At 46.4% G+C, this 22,513-nt stretch overlaps 2 protein-coding genes across 4 annotated transcripts in view; one reads left to right on the forward strand and one right to left on the reverse strand.

Annotated features, from left to right (window-relative positions):
• The first annotated feature begins 257 nt into the window (after positions 1–257).
• LOC140411791 (schlafen-like protein 1) lies at positions 258–13,343 on the forward strand. 3 transcript variants are annotated; one of them, XM_072500775.1, is made up of 4 exons: positions 258–748; positions 3,805–4,482; positions 12,188–12,272; positions 13,012–13,077. In XM_072500775.1, exons 1-3 carry the CDS (start codon positions 413–415, stop codon positions 12,236–12,238), a joined length of 1,065 nt encoding a protein of 354 aa, XP_072356876.1. In that variant the 5' UTR covers positions 258–412; the 3' UTR covers positions 12,239–12,272; positions 13,012–13,077. The 3 variants fall into 3 exon arrangements, with proteins under 3 accessions (XP_072356876.1, XP_072356875.1, XP_072356874.1); XM_072500774.1 differs by lacking the exon at positions 12,188–12,272 and adding an exon at positions 11,838–11,991 and having other exon boundaries at positions 13,012–13,069; XM_072500773.1 differs by lacking the exon at positions 12,188–12,272 and having other exon boundaries at positions 13,012–13,343.
• Positions 4,477–22,513, reverse strand: part of LOC140411725 (CTP synthase 1) — a 97,250-nt gene continuing 79,213 nt past the window's right edge. The window contains exons 20-21 of the transcript XR_011940988.1: positions 5,644–5,769; positions 4,477–5,523 (exon numbers count right to left, since the gene is read on the reverse strand). The gene's annotated coding sequence lies outside the window, so the exon portion shown is untranslated. The remainder of the gene's footprint in view (positions 5,524–5,643; positions 5,770–22,513) is intronic.

The raw sequence follows: 22,513 nt of genomic DNA on the forward strand, positions 1-22,513 counted from the left end.
ACCAGAATGTTGGATGAGCTGTAGGCTGCGAGAAGACAAGTGTGAGAGGATAACCAGAAGACTGCTGGAATAATGGAATCTTGGGATGACAAAGGTATACACAGCAATGCATGGGCTGAATTAAGGGGAGGTGGAAGATGTTATGGCAATGAAAGTTGGTGGCCTCGTCACTGAGAGGATTGGAGAATGGAAATGGTACCCACTGATTATGATATTATGTCTGATCTGTGTCCTTTTTGTGATTTCTTCTCTTTCAGGTAGAGAATTTCTGCCCTTAATTAAGGGGAAACCCCGGCAAGAAATTTTGACCTTCAAATCTTGTGGGACAATGGAAACATCCGAGACAGCACCAAACACCTAAGGAATTACTCTTGCCTCAACTCAATCAGCAAAATGCTTTTTTAGTAAAGCAATGGATGATGACAATGCCAAGGCTCCTTGTTTGTCATTATTTGTGGGTAACTTAAATCCAGATTACTCCAAGGAGCTGCTGAGTTACATGCTGAAAGATTTACTTGCTGCAATCGACATTGTCCTGCAAAGACATGACATAGAAGTCTTCAAGAAACACAAACGAGCCCATGCATTTATCCGCCTGAAGATGGGGATTGGAGTTCAAACTATTCTGAAACAACTTCAGGATCCTGCCATTTTGGATGTAAACAATATGAAAGGATTAGTAGTTAAAGGGAAAATGTTAAAGGTTGCCAAGGATATCCGTGACTTTTCAGAGTACACATTCGGCAAGGTAAAATTTCATAATCCATTTGCAATCGTATTCCTTTAACTGTTCTAATGTACTTTTAGAGGTACCAGAAATGTGAAAAGAATTACTTATTTGGGTTGGGAATTGATGCCAAAGGATTGTGGAGAGGGTTAGCAAACATTTACAACCCTGTCCAATAACGTGGAAGAAGAAAGAAAGCCAGGAAATAATATACCATTCTGTTTTTTCTCACTGGTGTCCATACATTTCTTCGCATTGACTTTCTGATTGACATTATTGTTTAACCATTGGTAACCCAATTGTTCTAGAAATGCTCACATTTAAATAACTCCATTTAGGTTTTGCATCTGCAATACAGTCATAGTCATAGAATTTATAGTGCAGAAGGAGGCCATTCAGCCCATCGATTCTGCACCAGCCCTCGGAACGAGCACCCCACTTAATCCCATGGCTCCACCCTATGCCCGTAACCCAGTAACCCCACATAACCTTTTGAACACTAAGGGGCAATTTAGTTAGCCAATCCACTTAACCTGCGCATCTTTGGACAGTGGGAGGAAACCGGAGCACCCGGAGGAAACCCACCCAGACACGGGGAGAAAGTGTAAACTCCACACAGACAGTCACCCGAGGCTGGAATTGAACCCGGGACTCTGAAGCTGTGAGGCAGCAGTGCAAACCACTGTGCCGCCGTGCCACCCATATAGGATGAAATGAGCTCACAAGACAAATTAGAAAAGACTTCTTCACACACTGGCTGGTAAAAGTATGGAACTCTCTCCCACAAGAACCAGTAAATGCTAGCCCTATTCATTAAATTGGAATTTTATAAGTGGATTTCAAGCCAAGCCAGTGAATGGAGTTAGCATACAACCTGCTATGAGCTCTTGGAATGGTGGATCAGGCTCAAAGGGCTGAATGGCTCTCTGCCCCGTGATCCAAAGACATGAATCAGCAGCACAACTGGTACAGATTCCTAAAGAGTCCGCCGTGCTTGGCTAATGTAATTAAATGTTTTGAGTGTGTATAAATTGAGTGGAGGGAGAGGGGGGTGCTAGAACCACATTTTGATTTGAGTTAGATAAGTTTCCTTTGTGGTTTTGTCTTCATTGTGTTCCTTTAAGGGGCTGCCCCTTTACTTTGTTAATTTGCCCCTTGTTATGCTCACAACAATGTAAGTAACATGGGCATAACTTCAATTTTTTTTTCAATTCATTCATGTGATATGGATGTCGCTGGCTGGGCTAGAATTTATTGCCCATTCCTAATTGCCCTTGAACTGAGTGGCCTGGTGTGGATCTGGAGTCATGTCCAGGCCAGACTTGGGAAGGATGACAGATTTCCTTCCCTAAAGGACATTAGTGAACCAGAGGGTTTTAATGAAAATTGGCATGGATTTTATGGTCATCATTAAACTTTTAACTCCAGACTTTTATTCAAATTTCACCATCTCTACTGGTGGGATTCAAGCCCAGTTCCCCAGAGCATTACCCAGGATCTCTGGATTATTAGTCTAGTGACAATACAACTGCACCACCGCCTCCCCTTATGCATACCATTGTAGCTTGGTTTACTACCATCAGATCCAGGCAGTGGCAAATATATCATCATTTAATTACTTTTACAACATGAAACAATATATTGTTTTCAAATAAAACCTTCTATCCTTCTGTCCTATTCGAAAACAATCTGAAAATCTCCACTTAGGCAGTGATCCAAACTTATTGGATCCAGTTGTATGGGATAAAGCTGCTGTCACTTGAGTTAATAGAGACAGTTTTCCACCCAAGTTGTCCAAGTTCAGATATAATTCTGCAGTTTAAATCTCCAACCCTCTGTTTCAATTTGTGGGTTAACTTTTGGCAAATCATTGTAGAATTGGTTAGGTGCATCAATTTTAAAAAAAATTTAGAGTACCCAATTCATTTTTTCCAATTAAGGGGCAATTTAGCGTGGCCAGCCCACTACCCTGCACATTTTTGGGTTGTGGGGGAGAAACCCACGCAAGCACGGGGAGAATGTGCAAACTCCACACAGACAGTGACCCAGAGCCAGGATCGAACCTGGGACCTTGGCACCGTGAGACAGCTGTGCTAACCACTGTGCCACTGAGCTGCCCCAGTTGCATCCATTTTTTTAATGTCAGCTTTAAATAGCTCACAAGCTCTAACTGTTGCCTGTGGAAGTAATTTAAGCTCAGAACCATGTTGTGGCAACTGCACCCCCTCTATATTTGACATACGTTTATTCACACACTCTGGACAGCACAATTCTTTGCTGTACTGTGAAAGATCTCATATACATAATGCAGGTTGTGATTTAACACAGACTTTCTGTTGGAAGAGAGTCAAAACTAGCAACTGACCCATCCCAAAGATCATTTCATCCTCACTAGAGGACAAAAATAATCACAGTGTTGACAGAAAAGGAGAGAGCAGATTGGTTGCACACACCTTGAGAAATGGGTGGAGTGTGAGGAGAATCTACAAAAGATGATAAAACAACAGGAGATGGACAAGAAATATACAAAGGTATTTTTCAATAGGTTAGGCAGGCCCTTCTAAGTACTTCAATTGGCAGACCAGAGACTAACTTAACCATAATATTACTGTATTTGTGAAGAACACAGATAAGGTTATACCATCTATGTTGCTGCCTCGTCTTTGGCATTTCTGAACATTATTTTGGTTCAAACTTCTGAAGTCTGAAATTACATTGTACTATTAAACCGTATTTTATAAATCACACCGACAAACTCATACAAGTGTGGTCCAGACTTATTGAATCAAGTTGCACAGAATTAGTCAATCTAATCCAGTTTCCCTGATTACAGGTACACTTATATTTCAGTTTATTTTTCCTGGCTTTACATACTCATTTTACAAGTTATGGATGAAATTTATCCTGAAAGTCTGCATTTATGTTTAAAGAGCATTTGAGCACATTAAAGAAGATTCCAGTTTCATCACAAATTTAACATCCCAGGGCTTAGGTTGATATCTAAAGCCGAAAAGTAGATGAATGACCTGGAAGAGTATTGGACATGTAACTTACTTTTGCATTTTGACTATTCCCAGAACAGTCCTGCAGATACGTCAAGACATGAATCTCAAAGTCAACCACAAAAGGACAAGAAGAGACTGGAACAAACACAAGACACATTTGGAAGCACCCCTGGGAAATCCAGCTACCCAGCAAACAAAATCACTGACCATTTATCAACCCCTCTGAGCGGCACAAAATCGGACAGCGCAATCATCGGTGGAGAGATTTCTGGACAGGAACGTTTATTTTATGGGGCATTGATGGGGAGTGAAACGAGGAATGTTGAATTCAAGCGAGGTGGAGGGGAATACCTGAATATGGCACTGAAGAACCACGTTAGGAAATATGTGTGTGCATTTCTCAACAGTGAAGGCGGGAGTTTGTTTGTGGGTGTGAATGATGATGGCACCGTGTGTGGAGTGGAATGTAACCATAAAGATGAAGATCGAGTTAGACTTCTGATAGATTCAATTGTGAAAGGGTTTAAACCGCCACTCTTCCCAAATTCCTACTCTATCACCTTCCTTCCAGTTATCAAGGATGGGGACACCGGGATGTTTCTGAAGGTTGTGAGGTTAACTGTGCATCCACCCAAGAAGAATGGTGATATTTTACTGTATGAAACTGACCAGGGTGAAGTGTACATTCGCAGAGATGGCAGTATCCAAGGACCACTATCGGGAAGTTCCATTCAGGAATGGTGCAGGCAGGTAATGAATGAATCATTGGGCGAGTATTTCATTCTCACACTGCCAACCTATTTTGGGTTCAGCCAGTTCCATTTAAAAAACACTTGTTCTTCCAAACAATTGTCTTGAGTCGAGAATGGAAACTGGTTTAAAAGGTCTGCCAAAGCATCAATGTGAGAAAGGACATGTATTTCCACAGTTTTCTTCTTATACTTTGTGCATAAATATATAGACATTTTAGTTTGGAATTCTTGGATTCCACATCTTGGCACTTTATCCTCCCAAGTCTTTATTTTTACTACCCTGTCCTGTTTAATCTCCTTCAACTATCCAACTTCCAATATTCCTTGAGTGTCTCTTTTCCTTACTTTATCTTCTCCACACTATATTCGATTAAATCTACCTTCCATTTCTGGTTGAGCTCTTTTTGTGGATAATCAAAATTGGCATTAAATCAATGACCTGTCTTATCCTCACAGGTGGACATTAAAGATCCCACCACATTATTCAAAGAACAGGGGAGCTCTCCCAGTGATCTGTTCAACATTTATCTCAAAATTAACTCCTTGAAGGGCAGGAACAACTGGTGTCAATGTGGATCGAGATGAGGGTTTCCTGGATTGTTCCAGGAGATGGTCACCCCTCAGACAGTGAGTGAGAGGTCAGGATAGTAAACAAGTGGCTATCTGAAAGAGGCAGGAAGCACAAGAATCTTCAGGCTGTGTGCCACTCTCAAACCGGTACTCAGTGTTGAAGACTTCTGGGAGTGATGACACATTGAAGGACTGTAGTACAGGCCATGGCACCAATGGGCAAGGAATACATAAGGGGAAAAGAGTAGAAATGCAGTCATTCTAGGAGATTCCATATTTTGGGGGTCAGAGAGGCATTTATATAACTGTCATTGTAGGTTCTACGTGGCGTGTTGCCTCCCTGATGCCGGGATAAAGGACATCATGGAGAGAATGCAGAACACTTTGCAGGGGAAGAGAATGAGCCGGAAGTTGTGCCATGGATATAGAGATGGCAGATACTGTTGTCCGATGGTCATATTTGCAGAAACTAGAGACAAAATTAAGAAATAGGTTAAAGGTAGTAATCTCTCGAATAGTCTCAGTGCCATGAGCTAGTGACAATAGAGAGGGAATCAAGGGGGAAACTTTTGGCTGGTTGGAGTCATACCTGACACAAAGGAAGATGGTTATGGTGCTTGGAGGTCAATCATCTCAGCTCCAGGACATCACTGCAGGAGTTCCTCAGGGTAATGCCCAGGCGCAACCATCTTCAGCTGCTTCATCAATGTCCTTCCTTCCATCATAAGGTCAGAAATGGGGATGTTAATGGATGACTGCACAAGCAATGTTAAGCATCATTTGCAACTCCTCAGCTAACAAAGCAGTCCATGTACGAATGCAGCAAGACCTGCACAATATCCAGGCTTGGGATGACAAGTGACAAGTTACATTCATGCCAGGCAAGTGCCAGGAATGACCATCTCCCACAATAGAGGATTTAACCATTGCCCCTTGACATTCAATGGCATTACCATCGCTGAATCTCCCACGAATAACATCCTGGGGGTTACCATTGATCAGAAACTGAATTGGACTAGCCATATTAATACTGTGGCTATCAGGGCAGGTCAAAGCTAGGAATCCTATCCTGACCCCCCAAAGCCTGTCTACCATCTACAAGGCACAAGTCAGGAGTGTAATGGAATACTCTCCAGTTGCCTGGATGAGTGCAGCTCCAACAACACTTAAGAAGCTCGACACTATCCAGGACAAAGCAGTCTGCTTGATTGCTTCTCCTTCCACAAACATTCAAACCCTCCACCAATAAAAAGTGGCAGCCGTGTGTACCATCTACAAGATGGACTGCAGTAATTCACCGAGTTTTCTTAGTTGGCACATTCCAAGCCCACAACCACTATCTAGAAGGACAAGAGCAGCAGGTACTTGGGAACCCCACCACCTGGAAGCTCCCCTCCAAGTCATTCACCACTCTGACTTGGAAATATATTGCTGTTCCTTCACTGTCGCTGGGGCAAAATCTGGGAACTCCCTAACAGCACGGTGGGTGTACCTACCCCCCAAGGACTGCAGCGTTTCTTGAAGGCAACTCACCACCACCTTCTGCAGGGCAACTAGGAATGGGCAATAAATGCTGGCCTAACTAGTGACCCCACATACTGTAAATGAAATTTTAAAAGAAGGAAGATCGGGCGGGTCAATGCACGGCTTGAGGCATAGCGTAGGATGGAAGATTTCAGATTCTTGGGACCAGTTCTGGGGTAGGGGCCATCAGTTGAAAAGAAATTTGTTCATGGCAATGTTCATTACTGTGGCTGTGGGTTGCGTTACGTTGGCAGGGGGATAGGAACAAACATTTAGAAGTAGAAAAGAGGAACAAAGTGTATAAAGGAGTAAGAGTTTTGAATAATACTGGTGAGGACAGTAGCTTCATATGACAAAGGAGCAGACTTAAGAAGGACTATGAGGATGCAGGGACAAGTTTGGAATGCATGAATGTAGATATGAATAAGATTGGTGAGCTACAAGCAAAAACAGCAATGAGGGGATTATGGTACAGTGGCAATACTGGAAATATGACTTAAAATGGTGAGGATTGGATGCTTAATATTCATGGATACAAAGTATTTTAAAATGATGGGGAAGAAAAAAGGGAGGTGGTGTGACAGTACTTATTAGGGAAGAGACTGTAATGCTGGAAAGAAGATGTCCGAGAGGGGATAAAAGACAGAGAATCCATTTAACTAGAGTTGAGAAGCAAACAAATGATCACTCCACTGGGATTCTTTATGTCTCCAAATAGAGATAAATATTATCAGCAGGGAAATCATTGATGTGCAAGAAGAATAGAGCAGTAATATTGGGGGATGTCACTAACACACTATCCCAATCAATATTTGAGTAATTAAATGGTAAGGAAGGGGAGAAGTTACTGAAATGTGTTCAGGAGAACTTGAACTTGAAAGCATTGATGGGTCTGGTGCTGGAGAATGAGGTGGGCCAAGTAAGAGTGATTACTATATCATCAGGTTTACATTAGCAATAGCGAAGAGCAAGGAACAACCTGAATTACTAAATTGGAAGAGGGCTAACATCAATGGGATGAAAGATATCTAGCCAGGGTAAAATGAAACCAAAAGATTGACAGGAAAATCTATAATGGAACAGTGGATGGCTTTTAATGGAAATTATATTTCGGGTATAGGCTAGGTAAATTCTGGCATGGGCAAAAGGCATGGGGACCAAAACCAGGGCTTTTTGGATGACGAGGGAGAAAGAGAGCATGATGAAACAAATTCTTCGACTGAGAATGAGGTCAAATAAAATAAGTTGAGAAGGGAAGTGAAGAGGAAAATATAACTGGCAAAGAGAGAAGGTGAGAACAGAACAGATTTTAACATCAAAGGCAACCCAAAAATATTCTACTGGCATGTAAATAGTAAATGGGTAATGTTAAGAGAGTATCCCAAAGCCCAGAAGGATAACTTGGAACACAAGTTGTTAGTGATTTATATTTTCAATTTGGTATACTGTGAGGAAAAATATGCAAACCAGGGAGAAATAGTCCAGTGGTTGTGTGAACAATTAATAAAGAATATTTATTAGCTTAAAAGAAAGAAAACAAATGGCAAGAAGGGCTAATAATACAAACTTAATTACACTGATGGCTATACACACACCGTATTACATGAGGTTACCCTTTTGATTCCCAACTACCTATGTTCCTTGAACTCTGAGATGTCCCTTTTTTCCCAAGCAACATCCAGCATTACATACCTTTGTGAGCTAAATCCAGCATATAATTACCACACACAGGTTATTTGCCAACTTTGGGAAAACTGTCTTCAGTTTCAGCAAAGGCAAAATCTGCTATTTTTCTATAGCGGGGCATGGTTATGATGGTAGTTGCTTTCTCCTTTCTCCAATTATTGTGCCATGAATATATAATTCTATCCCTTTTATGTTATCCGCCCTGTAGAGTTAGATTTTAGCTTATATATATCAATTTCCTTATCTCTCCACTTTGAAGAGATAATTTTGTTCCCCATCATTTTTAAATACTTTGTATCTATGAATATTAAGCATCTAGTCCTCACCATTTTATCCCGTATTTCCATACCCCATTGTTTTCCTCTAGTCACATAGGTGAAACACTTGCTTTTCTCACTGATACATTAATTTGCATCTCAAAATCTCTTCAGACAGCTGCCCTTACCAACTGCCGGTTTTATTTTATCCAAATTTCATTTATTTCAATTTACTGGGACAAGGCCCATTAGAGACAACGCAAGTGACATAGGTTTAGAGACACATGGCAAAGCAGGATACTTAATGAGTATTTTGTATCACTTGACTACAGATGCGATATCTCCCCCCACCCCCCCAACCCCATGGCATGTCTTCTGGCAGTGGAGGCGACTCATCAGTGGGATCTTACAGTCCCACTGATGACTATGGAGTTTTGCATGGCTCGCCCATTCTGTTACCAGGAAACCTGCTGCAGGGGGTCGACTTCGGCAGAAAGGGCTGGAAAATCCCACCAGGCGGAAGGACTGGAAAATCTCACGCTATGTTTTTCACTCATCGTGAAGATTTTAAAGAACTTGCAGATTCACAAAGCAAAGGCCATCACTTAATGCGAGCAATGAGATCCTTTACTTAGCTTTGGTTGAAATCTTTGTAAGTACACAAAGTTAAAATAGAGCCCATTAAATATAACATAGTCAATAAAAAAATCCAATAGGGAATTCAGGTGAAACTTCTTCACTCAGAGCGTAAAGAGAATCATAGAATCCCCACAGAGCAGAAGGAGGCCATTCAGCCCATAAAATCTGCGCCGACCCTTCGAACGAGCACTCTACCCGTACCCTCTCACCCAACCACCCCTTCCTTCCCCCGTAACCCCATAACCTAACCTGCGCATCCCTGGACACTAAGGGGCAATTTAACATGGCCAATCCACCTAACCTGCATATCTTTGGATGTGGGAGGAAACCAGAACACCCGGGGGAAACCCAGGCAGACACAGGAGAATGTACAACCTCCACACAGACAGTGACCTAAGCCGGAATTGAACCCGGGTCCCTGGCGCTGTGAGGCATTAGTGCTAAGCACTGTACCGCCCATATGTGGAACTAATTGCAGCAACTAGTTGAAGCAAATAATATGGATGCATTTAAGTGAAAGCCAGACAAGCTTGTGAGGGAGAAATCAAGGGTTATGTTGAGTTTTAGATGAGGCAGAATATGGGAGGCTTGTGTGAGCTGGTGAATCGCTTAACATGCAAATTAGGAGCAGGAGTCAGCCAGAAAGCCCTTCGAGCCTGCTCTGTCATTTGATAAGATGATAATTGATCTGAATTGTGGCCTCAATCCGATTTCCCTGTCTACCCCTATACCCTTTGACTCCCTTGTTAGTCAAGAATCTAACTAACTCAGCCGTAAAAATATTCGACGACTCTGCCTCCACTGCTCTTTGGGAAGAGAATTCCATCGATTAACCATAGACTTCTATGACCTCATCTTCATCTTAAATGGGGGAGAGTTAATTTTTAAACTGTGTCCCTTCATTCTAATCTCTCTCCCCACAAGGGGCATCCTTTCAGCATCCACCCTGTCCAATCCCCTCAGAATCTTATCTATTTCAACAGGTTCAATTCTCATTCTTCTAAACTCTAGTGGATCCAGGTCCGATCTTCATTCATCGTGGGAATCAGTCAAGTGAACCTTCTCTGAACTGCTTCCAATGCAATTATATCCTTTCCTGAGTGAGGGGACCAAACTGTACATAGCACTGCAGTTGTGGTCTCATCAATACCCAGTACAATTGTATCAAAACTTTCCTACTTTTATATTCCATTCCCTTTGCAATGAAATACAACATTCCATTTGCCTTCCTCATCCCCTCCTGTACCTACATCCTAACTTTTCCTGATTACCAGGACACTCTGTGCCACAGAGTTTTGCAATCTTTCTCAATTTAAATAATATGCTGTTTTTTTCTATTCTTCCTGCCAAAGTGGATGAGTTCACATTTTCCAACATCTATACTCCATCTGTCAATTTTATTTGCCCACTCACTTGTCGAAACGCTTCTTATTCTTCTGATTCCCAGTTGGTGTTGCTACCGGACAGGAAGGTCCCAGAATGGAACCTTGGCTCAGTGAACTAACTTTTACTCTTTTTTTAGAAAACATTTTTTTTTCTTCCAGAGAATGTGGAGGAACAGAGTCACAGGATGGCCAATTAGCTTTTAAGAACAAATAAAACATTTATTAACTATGAAAAGTTTAACTAAAATACAGTACTCCTTCACTCCCATTCATCTTCAAAAATGTATATGGGTTGCAAGGATAACACACGTTACAACATAAATCTTACGCTACAATGTTCTCAATAAACACACAGCCCCTATAACCCAACATGTGCTCAGACTACAGCCCACTCTGAAACCCACTCAATTGATCTGCTGTGGATTTTGCCTCAAATTCCCCCAGATGATTGTCACACAGGTGTTTCCAAACTACACTCTCAAAAAGACACATTTTCTTTCAAACAATGCTTTCCCTCAACAGTTTTCATCAAGGATCCACCTTCAGGCTTTCCAACTCTCCTTTCAAATAAGGCTTTCTCTCAGCTGTTTTAGCATTGATCTGCCTCCAGGTTTTCCAACTCTCCCTTCAGTATTCCTTTTTCTTGAATTACCTCACGCATCCAAATGTCCACACAAACTCTCAGGTACTCAGCCCCCTTCAGAATATTACTGTTTCAAAGACTGAAATGGAGGACGCCAAACCGTATGATTGCTTCAGATATGTGGCTTTTTTCTAGCCAACCTCAGCACTCTGCTCTTCCCAGATCAGGCTTTAACTTCAACAAACAGCATTTTTATTATTTTTGTGATCTCCAGCCTTATGTGCTGTCGCATTCTTAAGTTTGTACCATCTGCCCATTCATGCCATGCTCTGATTCATTATACTTATTGCTACCATGTTCTCTTGCCTTGACCTTTTCCTTAATTTACCACAACTTCGCTCATGTGATTCTTTGCCCTTACTATTTAGTTTAAAGCACTCTTATCACCCTAGTTAGGTGACTCATGAAAACACTGGTCCCAGAATGGTTCAGGTGGAAATCGCCCCAACACTACAGCTCCCAGTTTACCCAGTATCAGTGCCCGGGCCCATGAATCAAAACCCATTTCTCACACACCAATATTTAAGCCATGCAGTTAACTCTCTAATCTGATTTACCCTATGCCAATTTGCTTGTGGCTCAGGTGATTATTACTTTTTAAGATACTGCTTTTTAATTTAGCCTCAATATGCTAATATTCCTTTTGCAGAACCTTATTCCACTCCCATCTATTTCATTGGTATCCATGTGGACCATGCCAATTGGATTCTCCCACTTCCACTGTAAGGCCCTCTCCAGCCTTGAACAGATGCCCTGAACCCTGCCACTGGGCAGGCAACACAGCCTTCTGGACACTCACTCAGGTACAGAGAGCTGTGTCTATTCCCTGTCTATACTGTCCCCGACTACCACTACATTTCTATTTACTTCTCCCACGGTGCCATGGTCAGTTTGCTCATCCAAAGTGCAGCCCTACTCTCATCCTTAAGCTGTAAGAACTACAAATCATGTTGTAAGTGCAAAGACTAAGGCTTCTTCATTGCTTCCTGCCCAACTTAGCCACAACCTCCTGTCCCTGTCCATGGAACAAATCAGCTGACTCTAGCCTAAGGCTCGTGACCGTCTTCTGGAAAAAAATGTCCAGGTAACTTTGCCCCTCCTTGATGCATCACTATGTCTGCAACTTGGCCTCCAGCTCATTGACTCTGAGCTGAAGCTTCATGAGCTGAAGGTGTGGTTGTAATAATAATAATCTTTCTTGTCACAAGTAGGTTTACAACACTGCAATGAAGTTAATGTGAAAAGCCCCTAGTCGCCACATTCCGGCGCCTGTTCGGGTACACGGAGGGAGAATTCAGAATGTCCAAATTACCTCTCAGCACGTGTTTCCGGACTTGTGTGAGGAAACCGGAGCACCCGGAGGAAACCCTCGCAGACACAGGGAGAACGTGCAGACTCCGCACAGTGATCCAAGCCGAGAATCGAACCTGGGACCCTGGCGCTGTGAAGCAACAGTGCTAACCACTGTGCTACTGTGCCGCCCATGGATCACACTGGTGTCTATGAGCTCCCATATATTCCAGCTTCACCTTCCCAGCGATCATTATTGTGTTTTAATTAACTACTTAATTGTATCGCCTTTTTTGCGCTTGTATTCTTATATCAATAAATCCCGATTGCTGGTTTTGATAAGATGAATAGGAAATTCACCAAACTTGACCCGTATGATGTCACCCTCTATTTTTGTTTCCAAATGGGGGATATGACCCGCCCCGATCCTCCAAATTCTCACTTTCTCTCACTGACTTATGGTCCTGCTCTACTCTCCTGTTTCATATTTTATGTAATTCTATGCAAAGTTATATTTTTTGCTTTCTCGTAAGCAATGGACAACAGAAATAAAGAAACTGCAGGACACAATTGACAGTTTAGTGAAGGAAGAACATCGCTTGCAGGAAGAGGTTCGCCAGCAGCAACAATCCATCCTGGAATTGCAACAGTTACAGCAGGAACTACAGATGATGAATTCAGACAAGGCTGCCATCTCAAATCTCTGCTGTGTAATCTAACAACACGGGACACCAAGCCAGCCCGGAGGACAGCTACGAAGTCCAATTGAAATTCTTACCAGCGTCATCAAGGGAAACGACCATAAAGCAAACAGCTCGGAAATGACAGTTTAATAAAATCTCTGCCGCAGACCTGAAATTCTCAATAGGCCTCCAAGGATTAATGTGGTTCTCCAGATTTCAGTATGATTTGTATTCAGATTTGGTATTATTGATATTTGGGATTGAGAATCCAAGTGTGCTGTGATTAAGACTTTAATTTCCTACACCCCACATCTATGCAACAGGAACTAGGACAAATGTGGTTGATCTTTTGCACCTCAGTTGGTTTAATTATCGCCCATAATGCCAGTACTAAGAGCTACTGCTCCAACATGTTAGAGCACATATGAAACCATGAAACCCTGAGTAAATCAATGTGTATTCTGCAGCATGCCAGCTGAGTTCAGCTCTCTGGCAGTCAAAAAGAACACCACCGCCTTGAATTTATAGTGTCCAACATGGTAAAATGTCCCAAGGCGTTTCTTAGTATCATTAATAAGACAAAATGTGACAGAGCTCCATAAATATGTTAATGCACTTGATTGACCTAAGGCTTGGTCCAAGAGGTAGGTTTTTAATGCGTGACTTAATGGAAAGGTTTTTTTTTTAAGGGGCAATTTAGCGTGGCCAATCCACCTAGTCTGCACTTTGGGTTGTGGGGCGAAACCACGCAAACATGGGGAGAATGTGCAAACTCCACACGGACAGTGACCCAGAGCCGGTATCGAACCTGGGACCTTGGCGCCATGAGGCAGCAGTGCTAACCACTGCACCACCGTGCTGCCATTGCTTAATGAAAAGGTTAAGGAGGAATTCTGAGCTCAGGTCCTCCGAGAGTTGAAGGCACGCCATCAATGTTGGAGCAATGAAAACCGATGATGTGCAAGAGGCTAGAATTGGGAGCGCAGAGAACTTGGTTGTAGGTGATCATAGAGTTGGGGAGGGAAAGGCCACGTAACTGTCAAAGGTAAGGATTGAGAAGTTTAAAATCGTAAAGTTGCAAGACTCCCGAGCTAATGCAGGTCAGTTATCAGAAGGGTGATGGGGAAATGGGATTTAGGCTATTGAGTTAGGCTGGCAGAGGTTTGGATATGCTCATGTTTAACAAAAGTCAGAAGGTTGGAGGCAGTCAGGAGACTATTGGAGTAGCTGCAAGTCAGAATTGCTTTTGAGATATAGATATTTTTGCAAATTGACTTCTGTGCATAAAGGAACAGGAACCACAATTGTCGTGGAGTGGCAGATAAGGGCAAAGAAAACATCCCTAATATTCGCCAATACCATCTTGTTCAACAGGCAATGCTGCCACTTCTAAAATTGTAATTATATGATGTAAACTAAGGCAATCACATTAAAATATTGTTCACATGCCGTTTGAGGCATGTCAGAAATATTTTTTGTTCATTCATAGGCGATGGTTATCCATCCTCAATTGTTCTCGAGAAGGCAGTTGCGAGTTCCAGAATTTTGACCCAGTAATTGTTGGCGCGATTTAATGGGGAAGTTTCTAAGTATGGGAGCAAGCGGGAACTGCCGCAACCTTCCTGTCACTCGAACCGGAGACGTCATCACTGGTCAATTGGACTGCGTAATGAGGCCCTCCAGTTTTCATGTCACAAATGGGCAGCACGGTAGCCTTGTGGATAGCACAATTGCTTCACAGCTCCAGGGTCCCAGGTTCGATTCCGGCTTGGGTCACTGTGCGGAGTCTGCACATCCTCCCCGTGTGTGCGTGGGTTTCCTCCGGGTGCTCTGGTTTCCTCCCACAGTCCAAAGATGCGCAGGTTAGGTGGATTGGCCATGATAAATTGCCCTTATTGTCCAAAATTGCCCTTAGTGTTGGGTGGGGTTACTGGGTTATGGGGATAGGGTGGCAGTGTTGACCTTGGATAGGGTGCTCTTTCCAAGAGCCAGTGCAGACTCGATGGGCCGAATGGCCTCCTTCTGCCCTGTAAATTCTATGATGATGATGAAATGATGATCCCGCTGGCTGATTCACTGGGAGCAGCACTTAAACCGATCAAAACCCACTCAAATCGATATCTTGGGGTTGATCCACTGCGGTTCGGGTACGTTTGGTGGGATGTTTTGCATCCTCGCAGCCATACCACCGAGCAGATCAGCCCGCCTGACCAAATGGTTAGATGCGAATGAGTGCAGATGGGATGCCCTGTTCCCCCAAGGGGCTCGGAGGGTCAGCCACAGGGCAGCTAGTGTTTCCTGGGAGGAGGTGGCAGCAGGGCACCAGGAGGACCGACACCAGCACTGCAAGAAGATCAACAACCTCCACCGTGCCGCACGGGTGGGTTGGCACCGGTTCCCCCAAACCCCCTGTTCCCCCTCCCAACGACCATGTGTCTGGCACCGCCCCCACCCAGCACCACACTGTGCCCCGACCCACCCATGTCCAGCCGCCCACGCTGGCCCCCATCCCCCCAACCCACCCCACCAATCACCCACCCCCACCCCGGCCAGCCCACAACCCAAACTGATTGCTGGGATGGTGGGACTGACATATGAAGACCGATTGAATCGGTTAGGATTGTATTTGCTGGAGTTCAGAAGAATGAGTGGAGAATCGCATAGAAAACAATAAAATTCTAACTGGACTATACAGGGTAGATGCAGGAAGGATGTTCCTGATGCTGGGTGTGTCCAGAATCAGGGTCACAGTCTGAGGATGCAGGGTCGACCATTCAGGACAGAGATGAGGAGAAATTTTTTTACCCAGAGAGTGGTCGGCCTGTGGAATTTGTTAACAAAGGAAGTAATTGAGACCAAAATATTGTATGGTTTCAAGAAGCAGTTAGATATAGCACTTTGGGGATCAAAGGTTGGTGGGGTGGGGGGGGGGGGGAGGGTTAGCAGGAAGAATTAGGCTATTGAGTTGGATCCATCAGACCATAAGACATAGGAGCAGAATTAGGCCACTCGGCCCATCAATTCTGCTTCACCATTCAATCATGGCTGATATTTTTCTCATCCCCATTCTCCTGCCTTCTACCCACAACCCCTGATTCCCTTATTAATCAAAAACCTATCAATCTCTGTCTTAAAGACACTCAGTGATTTGGACTCCACAGCCTTCTGCAACAAAGAGTTCCACAGATTCACCACCCTCTGGCTGAAGAAATTCCTCCTCATCTCAGTTTTAAAGGATTGTCCCTTTAGTCTGAGATTGTGTCCTCTGCTTCTAATTTTTCCTACAAGTGGAAACATCCTCCACGTCCACTCTATCCAGGCCTCACAGTATGCTGTAAGTTTCAATAAGTTACCCCCTCATCCATCTAAACGCCAACGATACAGAGCCAGAGTCCTCAACAGTTCCTCATACGCCAAGCTGTTCATTCCAGGGATCATTATTGTGAACTTCCTCTGGACCCTTTCCAAGGCCAGAACATCCTTCCTTAGATACAGGGCCCAAAACTGCCCGCATTACTCCAAATGGAGTCTGACCAGAGACTTACACAGCCTCAGAAGTTCATCCCTGATCTTGTATTCTAGCCCTCTTGACATGAATGCTAACATTGCATTTGCCTTCCTAACTGCCGACTGAACCTGCACGTTAACCTGAAGAGAATCATGAACAAGGACTCCTAAGTCCCTTTGTGCTTCTGATTTCGTAAGCATCTCCCCATTTAGAAAATAGTCTATGCCTCCATTTCTCCTTCCAAAGTGCATAACCTCCCATGAGAACATCTTGGAGAGGAGCTCTGAGGAGACCACCGTATTTGTCCCAGGGCTGTAATCCCCACCCTCCACCACGCAGGGGTATACACCTCGATGGGCGATAGTAGTGGTCGGCCTTCTGAGGCACATTCTGGTGAGCACCACAAAGTTGTTGATGCACATCAGGTAGAGGCAGGAACGCCCAGGTGAGATAGCAGTCGGAGGTCTGCTGGGTTCCAGGACAGAGCAGGGTCCCAGTCAGATGCTGAGCCTCTGGACCAGGTTTACCCGGAGCTGATGCAGGTGATAGGGTCCGGCCATGATATTCAGAGGGGGATGTCAGCGACACTCCAGCAAATCCATAGCTGATTGGAGGAGTCCCAGAATCAGGAGGTAGCGCCGGCAGAATGCGCCTCGGCACTGCCTGGCACCGAGGCAAAAAATGATCGGCAATGCGTGACACCGAGGCCAACACTGCTGGGGCAGCAACCGCAGTGGAGAGCCTGGTGCACGATGTCAGCAGCATGAGTGGAGGTGTTTGTGACTCAGTCAGTGACTGCCATGGCTGAGCACCACGGCAGCATGTTTGACTTGTTGGGGAGCATGTCCCAGTGCCAGGTGGACCTGTATGAGGCGCTGTGGAGCATGTCTTAATCTGAGGTAGGCATTGCTGAGGCATTCCAGGGCATGTACCAGTCACAGATGGGCATTGCTGGGGCACTCCAGGGCATGTCCCAGTCATAGATGGGCATTGCTGGGAAACTCCAGAGCATGTCCCAGTCACTAAGGAGCATCGCCGAAGGCGTCGTCTCCATGTCGCAGACATTGGGAAGCTGACATGAGGCAGGGGCTGCAGGGGCTCGATCCAGCTGCCCCTCCATCCCAAGGTGACCCCGAGGACACTATAAGCATCAACCGGGAGGAGGGGGTGTTGGGTGTCAACCCGGAGCCACCCAATGGAGTGGCGACGGCAGCCACCAGCTCCCTGTGTTCTACACCCAGATAACGGCGTGCCTCGGAGGGGGAGGGGGAGGGGGTGGGGGGGAGAGGGGATGATGGGGTGGTGGGAGGGGTGGGAAGGGGGGTGGCACCATTGGAGGTTAGGGTCAGTTGGGGACACATACGTACAGTGTTAAAAGACATTGTAACTGAGAAATACGATGCCTTGGCATTTTCATCTGCAACTTGGGCTGACCCGGTCATGGTGGTGGTCTTGGATTCCCTCTAGCCTCCACCAGGCACAACATGTGCATGTGCAGGGTGCAAATAAGCACTCAGCAGACAGGCTATGGCAGAGATTGGGGAACACCAGCTCTCAGCTGGTTATCATCAACCCTGCCATTGACAGTGACCCATTGACAGTGCTGATAGCAGTCTTGTCACCCTGGGGTAATGTCATACTGAACCTTGGAGGGTGGAACAGGATGGCGGAAGGGTGGGATGATGTGAAACAGGTGAAGATGAGGGCGTCCAAGAGGTCGGGGATGTCCGACTGCCCCAGCATGTAGCTATCGTGCCCACTCCCTGGGTGTGTGCACACACGAGCCTGATCCTCATGTGGTGGGTGCACACAAGCTGGACATTTAGGGAGTGGAATATCTTCCTGTCAGTGTAGTGAACTCCCTGATGGCCCAGTGCACGCAAAATGACATGCGTGCAGTCTATTACCCCCAGGACCTGGGGCATCCCGGCGATGGCGGAGAATCCTGCTGCCTGGGCATCTTGTTGGACCTGGTCCATGTGGAAGTTTATACAGTTTGCTGCCCAGGCAAACAGGGCGTTGATGACCTGACGGATGCACTTGTGGGCTATAGCTTGTGAAATGCCACACAAGTTCCCACTCAGGGTTGCGGTGACCTTGACAGCCTGTCATAAAAATGTCACTTTAAGAAATGTTTGGCTGCTCATGTTACTGCGGTGATATCAGTGTGTGGGTGGAGCTGAGCACTGGCTCTGTTTTTTAGTTTCACTTTGAGAAAAGCTTGGGTGCGTCTGTGTCTTTTTGGTTTCGTTTTCAGTGTTGGAGCTGAAGCCAGACAAAGCAGGCGTACTGCTGTTCTCTCTGCCATGAAAAGACTATCTCTTGATCATTTGGTGAATTCAGAATTCTAAATGTTCTCAGTAGTGACTTTAACCTGATGTGCTTCTGTTAAAGGTTATGTTTTTTGTAAGCTTTCTGGATGTTAAAAGGACAGCGTAAGCATTACTTAGTGTTGTATTCTTTGGGGGTTGTATTTGAATTGATGGTTGCTAAGATGTTCACTGTATGTTTTAAAAAGGTTAACTTGAGTTCATAGAATAAACATTGTTTTGCTTTAAAAAATTCTTTTCCATTTCTGCGGTTCCACACCTGTAGAATGGGCCGTGTGCTCCCCATACCACAATCTATTAAAAGTTGTGGGTCAGGTGAACTCCATGATACACTTTGGGGTTCTCTAAACCCTGGCCCATAACAAATTGGGGGCCCATCCGGGATAAAAGTCTATCTATTGGATTGGCTTTGTGAACTTAAAGACAGTGAAGGGTGATGCACGTCCGGTTGCGGCTATGCCAAGGTAGGTCGCACGTTCGGCAGCTCCCGCCGGGAACGGACCTTTGGGCTCTTCAGAGCGGCCCCAACGGCAATTGTTCGACGGCTCCCAGTGTGGGAAGGTGACAGCAAGGTTCCCTCGGCACTATATGGATTGGACCAGGAGTGGAGCGGTTAAGAAAGTGATCCTGGTGCAGCGGAAAGTGCGAGGGAGGAAAAGCAAGATGGCGGCGGGTGGAGACCAAGCAGCGTGGGCGCAGCGGTCGCAGGAGCAGCAGGAGTTCCTTAAACACTGCTTTGCGGAGCTGAAGACAGAAATGCTGGCGCCAATGAAGGCGGCGATAGAGAAGCTTGTGGAGACCCAGAAGGCCCAAGGGACGGCGATCCAGGAGGTGCGGCAAAAACCCTCGGAGAACGAGGACGAGATCTTGGGCCTGGCGGTGAAGGTGGAGGCGCACGAGGCACTGCACAAGAGGTGGCAGGAACAAGTTGAGGACCTGGAGAATAGGTCGAGGAGGAAGAATCTTCGGATTCTGGGTCTCCCTGAAGGAGTGGAGGGGCCCGATGCCGGGGCATATATGAGCACGATGCTCAATTCGCTGATGGGTGCGGGAAATTTCCCGAGGCCCTTGGAGCTGGATGGGGCTCATCGGGTCCTGGCAAGGAGACCCAAAGCCAACGAGCCGCGAAGGGCTGTAGTGGTGAGGTTCCACCACTTTATGGACAGAGAGTGTGTCCTGAGATGGGCCAAAAAAGAACGGAGCACCAGGTGGGAGAACACGGAGATCCGAATTTACCAGGACTGGAGTGCGGAGGTTGCTAGGAAGAGGGCTGGATTTAACCTGGCTAAGGCGGTTCTCCATCGGAAGGGGGTGAAGTTCGGGATGCTGCAGCCAGTGCGATTGTGGGTCACGGTCCAAGATCGGCACCATTATTTTGAAACGCCTGATGAGGCATGGAATTTTATCCAGTCTGAAAAGTTGGACTCAAACTGAGGGTTTGTCGTGGGGGGATGTTTACTGTATTTACTGCGTTTGGGGAATGTTCTTTTTCTTTTGGTGCTGGGTGGGGATGGGTGAATGGATTTGATGTGGGGGTTGTGGGAGAGCGTGGGCATGGGAGAGCGTTGGAGAGCGTGGGAGAGCGTTGGAGGGGCAGGGCCCCGCGGAGGAAGAGGGGGGGTGGAGGCCCGGGGATTGGGAGTTGGGGTAAGGCCGCAAAAAGGAGCTGCGCCAGAGGGGGCGGGGCCAGCTCAGACGGAAAGCGCGGGCTTTTTCCCACGATAGGGAAGGATGGGGGGGGAGGGGCGGTGCTGGAGAGGAGCGCACACTGACTGCCAAGTGGTGGGGGGATTCTCACACTGGGGGGTCGATGGAATGGCAGGAGAGGCCAGGTCAGCAGGAGTCAGCTGACTTACGGGAGTGTCATGGAGGGAGAAAAATGGCTAGATGAGGATCTATGGGCTGCATTGCCCAAAGGGGAGCTGGAAGTAGGAGAGGTAGTCAGGGCGGGGGACGCCGCCTGGGGGACTGGAGGGTGCGGGAGGTATGGGCACGTGGCTGGCCTAGAAAACAAGATGGCTAGTCGGCGGGGCGGGGGGGGGGGGGAGCGCCCTGATCTGGCTGATAACTTGGAATGTGAGGGGCCTGAACGGGCTGGTCAAAAGGGCCCGGGTGTTCGTGCAACTTAAAGGGACTGAAGGCAGACGTGGTTATGCTCCAGGAGACACATTTGAAGGTGGCAGATCAGGTTAGGCTGAGAAATGGATGGGTAGGGCAGGTCTTTCATTCAGGGCTGGATGCGAAGAACAGAGGGGTTGCAATACTGGTGGGGAAGTGTGTGTCGTTCGAGGCACTGAATATTGTAGCGGATAATGGAGGTCGGTATGTGATGGTGAGTGGTAGGTTTCAGGGGGTGTGGGTGGTACTGGTGAATGTATATGCCCCGAATTGGGATGATGCCGGATTTATGAAACGCATGCTGGGTCGTATTCCGGATCTGGAGGTAGGAAGCTTGATAATGGGGGGTGGGGGGGGGGGGGGGTACTTCAACATGGTGCTGGACCCAGCACTGAACCGTTGTAGGTCCAGGATGGGTAAGAGGCGGCCAAGGTGCTCAGGGGTTTTATGGACCAGATGTGGGGAGTGGATCCATCGAGGGTTGCCAGGCCGCAGGCCAGGGAATTTTCCTTCTTTTCCCACGTCCATAGAGCCTACTCCCGGATAGAATTTTTCATTTTGAGTTTGGTGCTAATCCCGAAAGTGGAGGAAACGGAATATTCGGCCATAGCCATCTTGGATCACGCCCCGCATTGGGTGGAGCTGGAGTTGGGGGAGGAGAGGGACCAGCGCCTGCTGTGGCGCCTCGATTCGGGACTGTTGGCGGATGAGGGGGTGTGCGGGCGGGTGCGGGGGTGTATTGAAAGATACTTGGAGGCCAATGACAATGGGAGGTGCAGGTGGGGGTAGTCTGGGAGGCGTTGAAGGTGGTGGTTCGGGGAGAACTATTCTCCATTAGGGCCCACAGGGAGAAGAGTGAGAGGAGGGAGAGGGAGAGGTTGGTGGGGGAGATTTTAAGGGTGGACAGGAGTTATGCAGAGGCCCCCGAGGAGGGGCTGGTTAGGGAGCGACGGAACCTCCAGACGGAATTCGACCTGATGACCACGGGGAAAGCAGAGGCACAGTGGAGTAAAAGCGCAAGGGGCGATGTATGAGTATGGGGAGAAGGCGAGTCGGATGCTGGCACATCAGCTTCGTAAGAGGAAGGCAGCGAGGGAGATTGGTGGAGTTAGGGATAGAGGGGGAATACGGTGCGGAGTGCGGTGAGAATAAACAAGGTGTTTAGGGACTTCTATGGGGATCTGTACAGGTCTGAGCCCCCACGGGGGAGGAGGGGATGCGATGATTCCTAGATCAGCTGAGGTTCCCAAGGGTGGAGGAGGAGCAGGTGGCTGGTTTGGGGGCGCTGATTGGGCTGGAGGAGCTGGTTAAAGGATTGGGGAACATGCAGGCGGGGAAGGCCCTGGGGCCAGATGGGTTCCCGGTTGAATTTTACAGGAAACACGTGGACCTGCTG

Source organism: Scyliorhinus torazame, chromosome 1, assembly GCF_047496885.1.
Source record: "Scyliorhinus torazame isolate Kashiwa2021f chromosome 1, sScyTor2.1, whole genome shotgun sequence".
NCBI lineage: Eukaryota > Metazoa > Chordata > Chondrichthyes > Carcharhiniformes > Scyliorhinidae > Scyliorhinus > Scyliorhinus torazame.